This window comes from Echinococcus granulosus, assembly GCF_000524195.1.
Source record: "Echinococcus granulosus chromosome Unknown EG_S00030, whole genome shotgun sequence".
In the NCBI taxonomy this organism is placed as follows: Eukaryota; Metazoa; Platyhelminthes; class Cestoda; order Cyclophyllidea; family Taeniidae; genus Echinococcus; species Echinococcus granulosus.
The window spans coordinates 419,395-428,807 of NW_020170410.1; the positions used below are offsets into that span (position 1 = coordinate 419,395).

At 39.8% G+C, this 9,413-nt stretch overlaps 1 protein-coding gene across 1 annotated transcript; it reads left to right on the forward strand. All coding sequences in view use genetic code 11, as the record gives it.

Annotated features, from left to right (window-relative positions):
• Positions 1-334: 334 nt before the first annotated feature.
• On the forward strand, positions 335-2,972 carry EGR_04668 (hypothetical protein; the record flags this gene model as incomplete). Its single annotated transcript, XM_024493917.1, has 2 exons — positions 335-684; positions 2,288-2,972. The coding sequence occupies 2 exons, from the start codon at positions 335-337 to the stop codon at positions 2,970-2,972; spliced, it is 1,035 nt and encodes a 344-aa protein (XP_024351670.1).
• Positions 2,973-9,413: the final 6,441 nt, after the last annotated feature.

Genomic DNA, 9,413 nt, shown 5'->3' on the forward strand with positions numbered 1-9,413 from the left:
AAATCGCAAACAGAGAAGAAAATCCGAAATTTTGCTAAATTGCTGAGAAACACAGGGTTCCTGATCTAGGATGAGACCAAGATCCTTTTATTTCAATCTTCGAAATGCCAACTCTGCTTGACCAGCTACAGTGACATCTTGTTGCGCCTTGTCTGTGATTTGTGTGCAAATCAAGTGAGTCTCTGTAGCTCACTGGTTAGCTAGCTACTTCGCTAACTGGCACGAGTACGACGAACGCATGCATCGGAGTGGTTGATGGCTCGCATAAACTCCGGCACAAGGTGCCACCAGGTACAACCACCAATTTAGCGATATCTGGCTAGTGTACACAGTAATGGTGCTCATCAAGCCTATTAAGCCTGCCAGTCAATTAAAATTGGAGGCCGCAGGGGCACCTAAACGCACCCTCCTCAGTTTGGTGCAACGGAAGAAGAGCGAACATCAAGGCGAGTTGGATTTATCTCCCCTGGATGTAATTCGAATGCGGCTTATGGAGCAACGTAAACAGTCAGAAGAGACTAGCGAAAATCGCACCTCTACCGACAAGCATGCAATCACCCCACCACCAGCAGAAAGCGAGAGTGAGGAGGTGTTTAAATACAAGGATGAAGAGAAGGATAATTCCTTCAAAACTGCCACGGAGGAAGAAGATCATAAACAAGAGGAGAAAAACCTCATTGAGATGTAACTGTGCATTGTCTTTTATGTCAAATACATGCTTTTACGTACATAATGAAAGTCTATGGATTTGCAGCCGACTGAGGCGTTGGCGCTCCAATAGCCAGATTAAGATTAAAAGTTCTTTTTAAAATAACCGTCGGAGACATTTTTTATACGAAAAATTTTCAGGATTCGTATATAAATTGGATTTCTTATTTAAAGACCAGGTACTCCTGAATTACAACGACTCCTCTCTTAATAATCACATAAGAGGTTTTCTTGACGTACGGCGATCTGCGTTAGGTTTTTTGAAATCTTGTCAGTTATTTCTCTGCTCTATGCATATCAAAAATGCACTTCGCATCAAACGACAAACATGCTATTTACTATGGTAAATCTTTCATCCAAGTGCAGACCTATCCGAATACATGGGTAGTTAAAGAAGCTATTTGTGGATCATATACTTGTAAATTGTGATTTCCTCCATACATGGGGTTGATTTTCTCTGCAATACTTTACATTTCTTTAATTCTAAATGGACGCATTAACAAATTAACAAAATCCCAAGTTCAACTGATGCTTAGCTAAAACCGAAATTTAACCAAAGGGAAGTATGCCCTGAATTCCAAAAGGACCCACCCCGAAAACAACTACTGAACGGCGCAATGCGGACAGGTTGACACTTTAGCGACACCAAAATGCGGTAAAACAATTTTAAGCAACTTTTACTTTGCATTGCTAGCATTTTAACCCCTCGAATTTTTTAGTTTCCCTTAAATCTGTGATGTAATTAGTCAACAAATACCTACTTCTCCTGTATTTGCGACCAACTTGCCAAAACCCACCTCAAAAAATACCTTTTTTTACCGTTGTATAACGCGTAAGCTCTTGAGGGGGAGTGAAATCCACCGTTACACCTGAGGCCTTGGTGAAGTTAAACAAGATTTAATGCCAAGTTACAAGAGTAAACTCAGTTTCTTGACATTTACAGCAAATCGTTAGTTTTCACAACTTTGGCACATCTCCAGTGCAGGACAATAAGACATGGTGGAGGAAAATTACCCCTTTTTCCCGTTCACTGAAGCAGGAGGTAAATTTATTGCCTTAACCATTGCAAAATTTTATCTTCTGTTTGAAACTTTCATTAAATGCTACAATATTATGTGTTTTTAATTGCTAATGGAATTGGTCTCTTTCAGATGAGATCACGAATGGCTGAACATACTTATCTTGAATCTAAATAAGATTATGCTCTTAAAATTTGAGTCATATTTGGCCTTAAACTCCATATAAGAGCAGTGTATCTGATGGTATACCACATAATAAAAGACTTGCAGGTGCCTCTGATTTTCATTGTTGAAGAGGTTGTGACATGCTGGGGGCTTGACAACTTAATTGGTATTGATTTAAATTCAAAGAAGCACTTATTCACGTTAACATAAGGTGTAAAGCAATTATAATACATAAATTTGATGCAAAGGCTCCGTTTCAACTCGCAATGTGCTCGTGTAGATCAGCTACCAAAGTGTCAGGAAGTTCACGTGACATGTTCAAACACACGTCCTCAAATCAATTCCCCACAGTGGTTGCAAACGCATAGCTTCTGCATGATTAAGTAAATTTTTAGCTATTTTATCCACATGACCGAGACTACAGAATTTCACAGTTTGTGGCCAATGCTGAGTGGTCGAACTACAAAAAACCATAAATGCAAACTTGAAATTGGTCCCAAAACCCTGCTCAATGAGACATACTGTGAGATACAGTCGTCCACAGAAGATCTCGCCTTCAACACGAATGCAAAAACCGCAACCAGTTCACCAGATCGATTGAAAAAGATCTTTGCCGACCGCCAATCGCATCGAAGCCTTGCGGAACAGAAGGTCAGTGATTGGCTGCTCAAATATCGCTCCTATACCCACATTCCACCAAAAGACATGAGTGATGTGCCAGAGAACATTTGGGCTCCCCTCGACATCGACCGGAGTTCCAAAAACAATGCTGCTTCTGCTCTTGGACGCGCTGGATGCGGTAGCAGGGTCGCCGAACCCCGAATCAAGCGTAGGGTAATTAATTGTTCCAAAGGCAGACCATCAAGACTGCCATCGGCTAGCCATGCAGTTTCATTCAGTCCAACAAAAATATGGGACGGTAAAGGGCACCAACCGTACTTCTTCGAACCACCTTACAGAAAAGCTGAAAGCTGCCTGAGAACTCGCGAAGAGTCGAAGAGATTGACTGCATTGAAAAGCATTGAAAACTACATGAATGTGAGCAGAGGCCTACTCAAAGGCTCGAGATTGATGTCATGAGACAAAAACGTTCACATTTCATTTGTTTCTCCTATCCTTCTGTTTTCTTCTCCCTTATGTTTTCTCATATGCCGTTTGTTATTAATCACTAGTTTGCCTATCTTCACTCCACTCGATTTTCCCTAATTTCATTTATTTCGCCTTCCAAGTGAAGTACTACAGAGGTTAAAACGGAGTAAACAATATCTAAGTGCCCCTTTACAAACAGAATGATCTGTCAGCAGCTATTGCATTTCAAAAAATACTGCAGCAAAAAAGGTGTATTAGTCAAAAGTCATCTGGAAGGGCCCTTTCATTTGGTTCTGATGGTGCTCTGATCGGTACGCAAGAAGTTAAAATATAGCACTATTCTTGTCATTATCTTCCTATTTAAATATGGGAAATTAATAAATAAAGTTGTGTACTTTATTCTCTTATGGGACCTAAACAAAGTTATTTATGTAGAATTTATTGTTGAAGTAATGAAGCACAAAAGCGAAGGCACTTGACTGCAGATCATGCAACACAGTAATGAATTTAGAAGAAAAATAAATAAAACTGGACTTTTGAGAGCAACAGCAGACCAAAAGTACAAATTAAGAAACAATACTTAGACCTGCTAATGGTGAATGTATTCAGTGTCCAGAATGGTCCGGTGTGGCATCATCAATCTTAACTTGGCATGTCACATGTTATAATCAAAGAAAACTACATATTAAATGAAGAATGCCACCTATCCATCTTGTATACTATTACTGAAAATGAAGAAAAATAAGTTGAATATTTGCAATCAAAGTAATTTTACCCCTTAGAATTTTTGCTACAAAGTTAGTAAATTTGTGAAACACTGGAAAAACAAATTTTGCTATAGTTTAACGTACATTAAGCAATGACGCGAGTCCTTTGAACTTTTTATGATTAAAAGTTTGTTTAAGGGTGGAAATAAAAATTGCCACAGGTCGTTTCCAGAGTAATTTTAAGCCGTAAGCAATTTCAATGCGCTGATTGCATCGTCACCAAGGAAAACGCCAATGTGTAAGCGTTTGTGGAGGACGGTAGCCAGGAAAGAGGGAAGAGTTCCGTTTTTACGTGCAGATCAGAAAGAATTGAAGGGTTTGACGGTGAGAGGGCCTGAGTACCCACTACTTGTCAGAAAAGGAGGTTAAGGCTTAATTAAGACCATTTTTAGGGAAAGGGAAATAAATGCATCTCGGAACCGCGTAACGACTTACTGTACAGATTTTGGTGAGAAAAGTGCCATCACAGGAAGCCTAAATAAAGGTCAAATGAAACGGATAACATTTTGCAATAGGATACGTAGGGTTGAAGGTTAAAAGAACATTCCTATGGACTTTAAAATAGAGCCTAAATCGAATCTCTGATTGTCAAAGTGATCCGATCGTAATGTAATTAACAGTACTTGTCAACATTTTTGTTTTTTTGAGATTGAAATGCAGGTAAAGCCTGCTATACACTTATGCATTCACAAACGGAGCTGCCTCTTTTGCTTTACAAAGCTTGATCTCTGCCTGGGACATTCACGTGGTTGACTCATATTGGAGGTTGGAATCACAAGTATGAAATTTCTCACAACTTCGTAGAGAGTTACCACATTTGCTAATTACACACACCCATAGTAGCTGCAGCAAAACATTTCGGTGGTGCCCAAAGCCTGTAGTATCACTGAAAAGCTTATTTGAATTCGAAAACTGCATTTTTTGACCACTATTTATCTGGGAAATCTCTCCGGAAAATGACAGTGTCACATCATCTCAGGGAAAAGAAGTGGGAAGTGCTTGTTCAAATTTGATGTGTCAGGCAACTCAACACATAAGATTCGTCTAAATTTTCTTAGATACTAATCGTTTTAATGATATATGGTAAGGTAACTGAAGTTGGATGCCTTTCATAAATGAGTATAAGAATGATATCTTCACCTCTAGCTATCATGAGCAAACAATAAATGGAATCGTTTGAGTAAAATCTACCATGGTAACGACAAAATGAATGTTTTGGATTGCGTCTCAATGAAAAGTTCTCATCCCCACTGCGATAAGCATAATGGGAGGTTTGGGGACATGCTTCTGTGCTCTCTCCAACCGGTGTCACAAAACAGTGACTTTTATAAATCTGCAACTGAAACGAAAGGATTGACTCCCTGTTTACCTTTGACTTGCGATTAACCGCTACTTTCCCTGACGATTGATGCCAACCCATTATCCCCGTATAGGTGACTCACTTTCCCGATTTAATCGCAAGCCATATAAAAACCTCCAAAGCCACTGCATCAAAGTACAGCATACTTGTTAGGTATGCGCTCTCCAGCTAAATGCTTTTGAGTTGGTTGTGCAGTTTCGTGATGGAAATTTTGCTAGAAAAAACCTCGAAGTACAAATTTTCAGGAATATTTATGGCAGGAGAATGCATGAACTTTCCCACTTGTTGAGAACAGAAACAGACCTGATAAGTTGTCAGCGTCAGTGAGTTAGTCAATGGTCTTGTGTGTAGGTGAGGGTGGATAAACATGCGTAACACCTAGTCACTGCGTGTTAAGACAGTGGTTTGCTCTCGACACCACACAATCGCAGCACAGAATATGCTCCCACGCACACGCAAGGAAAGCTTTACAGCATCACACCAACCCTCATTATAGTCAATAAAAGCTCCTTTTACACCGTGCTTGTAAAAATTCAACGGATTTGTCTTCTATCCTATTTAAAAGGCGATAAACTGCTAGTCGAGGCACCTCTTTTGCTGTCTATCTGTCAAGTAGAGGCTTTTGGTGTGTACTACTAATGTGCAGTTACCTCTCGTAAGTCAAAAGGAGAAAATCTCTCAGAAACATGCAGTGTGATACATTTTCTTTAGGAAAAATAACAAATGGGAAAGTAGTTATAAAGGAACTAAAAAGAGAACGTTGGTGGTATTTACTAAAACAAATTAAAAATGGAATGTTCTTCTGGAGAATCTATTTCACCTTTCAATGAGCTTTAGAACAGCCCAGATCTAATAAAATCACTTTAAAGCATTTCTTATAAAGAAGAATAGAATAATCCAGCGAGTGAGTGTCAAAGGATTACATTTTTGGCAAACATGAAGGTGTTAGTTCCAGACTTGGGCGCACTACAACTGCTCAGTACACGAAGTTTGATTAATTGTGTGCTGTACAAACCGCGTTATTACAATAAGTGGCTTAAAAGGTTTTTTACTTCTCTATTTGAATAAAACCAGCAATTTTCACAATGCTTCATAGGAACTCCATCTACCCATAGCCTTAATGGGTGTGACAATACCTCTGAAAGTGAGTACTTCTACTAAACTTCCCGTTTTTTTGGTCGGAGCACCACAATTCGCATTATTGAGGGCTCTTGAACTTTGCTTTTCCAACGGGCTTCAGTTTCTCACTTTCCGAACTTCACCTTTGAACCATTAGTACGTGAACTTGAACGAAGGGCAGTTATGCACTTGGGTTGATCATCAATGATACATAGAAGTTAAGTGTTTACTGGCAATAAAAGCAGGTGATTAAATAGGCGAATATTTAGTTACAAAAGAGTGAGCAAGATCATATTCTTGCTACACAATTTAGTAAGAAATTAGAGGCGATGGTGGATTGGTTAGTTTGGGTCGCTTCAACAGCAATCCCGATCCCTGTGTATGTGCGCTGCTTCTCACCGAATGGAATAACGTTTTCGTTAGCACCTTTGGTCTGCCCCTTATACTTGGGTCTTTTGAGGTTAGGGTAACCTTAGCGCGGTAAAAACACGCATGTGCCACTGACTTTACTCCTAGCCTCCTCTTCAATTTGGATGCGGAGACTACCAGACTCAGTTTCTTAATCGACACTGGTGCTGAGGTTGGCGTTATTCTACCTGGAGCTAAACAGCGCAACCTTTAAACTACTGTGTACATCACGCCGGTGGTCAACAATACGTTCATCCACACTGACAAAGGGCAGTCCTATTCTCTTGGTCGTGGTCTACTATTGTAATTTCTTTTTGTATCAGCAACTACCAGCGTTCAACGTTCTGTCAATGGCGTTGTTTCTCTCTCGCTTATGTAAGCGCATGACGCTTTCCATTGTCTAAAAAGCCATAACACTCTATTCGATTGTCCCTCGATTCGCTTTACCACTTGATAAGGCGTTTCCAGTACTTCTTGCGCAGTCTCCATGTGTAACATGCTAGAACACGATGTTGATCCGGCATTCCAGCAGTAATTGGCATTCCTCTCCTCATGTAGTGGTTAGGAAAAATTTTTATGTATGAGAACATAGGGAAGACAACCGAGAACTTAGTGTTGTGATGGTGTCTGATTAGCATCACATAGCCAACTCACTGCATATTCAATACAGACACGATCTGGTGTGCAGACAGGGCTGGATCCTCGCCTGGTCCCTTCTCATTAATATTTGCCCTACGATCACATTTTGGACATGCCACAAAGCCTCCTGTCAGCTGCCTACAACCCATAAAGCCAATTTTTTTAGGGAGTATTTACTTTTTAGTATAGCAATTTAAGGAGGAAATATTGTAGTGCTTATAAAAACCACCAAGGTAACCGCTTGGATGCACGCTTCCAGACAGAAGGGTAGCAGGAATACATGTACAGGTTTGTCGTGGACATCTGTCGAGACGGCATTTGGCAAGGCCAGTCATGCGTGGGAGTAAGGATCTGATTTATGCAAATCAACTCCTGACGGCTATTTAGCCACACACATCTACACATAATCTCCGTTTCTCTAGCACGCTACGGAGAACAATTCACGAAGAGTTTTCGCTACATTTAAAAGAAAGGTGGATGAACGTAATGGGTTGTTGGCTTCAATACGTAATGTTTTTTTTCGGCAACACAGACTACTGGCTCACAAGAACGGCTTACCAATGGAACTTCAATTTTGTTTGCACGTATGCCTCTCTAGGTGTCGTTGAGAGAGGAGTCTGCTTGCCAATTCGTGTGTTTGTGGAGCAGTGAACTGGAGCTTTGTCGGAAAAACATCGCATCAAGGGGAAGTGAAGGAGCAGGAATTGGCAACATATGGTTGTGGTAGATAGATTTGAGCCCGAATCCTCTGACGGTATCAAACCCGAAGAGGGTAGTAATGCAGCCTATGATAAAAGCCGATCCCTTCCTATAGTCCCGTTTCCGGAGGAAAGAGAAGGTAATTGAAATTCAAGCAATTCTATTGCAAATTCAGAATGAATTTGGCAATTCGTAAAAGCGAAACAAAAGATTATGACTATCTTAATCATGGTTTGTAGAGTAGTCAGGACAAATGCACTGCTCAAGAGTATGTGAGGTGGAAACTCTGACTGGCAGTTGTGTGATGCATCCATTTGAAGCAACAATGCAGGTGATTCACTTCGACAATTCGCACATGCTGAGGGAATACTCACCACACGATGATGCATTTACTCCTAATGTTTCCTCACTTCCAACACTTTAAGTTTAAAATTGAAATAGTTTACTAAGTTACCGATAAGTGATTTCAAAAGAGGCAAAATTTAGATTATAACATACTGTCAGAATAGTAGTGTATTAGCTGTAATACTTGGGACAGCATGACCTCTGGGCCATGTCAATCCTACCCCCCCCTCTCCCCCCAGTCCTTCTGTACGTCACCAATGCATATTCTGCCCTAATATAATGTCTTACTTCATCTCTAGGGCGGTCTCAGGAATCTACAGGACATTAATATAATTTCTAATTAGTTTCTTAAACAATTTCAATACCCTAAGTTGTAGCAAGTTTTTGGTGTCAAGTGATGATAAGCATTGTTCAGCCAAAATTGCGATGATTAATTACTGCAGCATGCTTTTAACAAAGTAAGTTATCCAAAGGGGCGTGACTATTCCTTCTAGTATATGCACTTATCAGGTTTTCTGTATCTTAGCTATTAACGGAAAAGTTACATATTTACAAATTTTGATACTTGCAGTAATGGGAGAACTTAATAACAAGAGGATTAGACCAACTTTACTTCGGGAGCTTTCAGAATAAGGACTGCTGCTTAGTTAATGTATTCGACTTCCGAAATTAAAACCGCAAAATTAAGAAATCCTTCGCACGATTACTTGTCTGAACATGCTGACAGGGATCACAAATTATCATCAGCAGTACAAAACCTTCAATTTGTTGACTCATTAAAATGTATTCCCACATCAACCAGTCGACGCACTGTGAATGCTAATTTATGTTCATTTAAGGAATTCTTTTTAACACAGTAACGTTTGTAAGTACTGATGGAAAATAATTCTATTTATGTATCAAGTAAAAATACAGCTGTAGTAAGCTTATTCAACGGAGCAAATGAGAACATATTCTTATCATACGTCAATGGATCCTATAAATGCGCAAGCGTAAGAAATACGTCAATTTACTGCAGGTAAATAAAGGCCTTTAAGAGTTTCTGGTCATAAGTCATCGAAAGCTCTTCAAAAAATTTATAGAAATGGAAGGTGT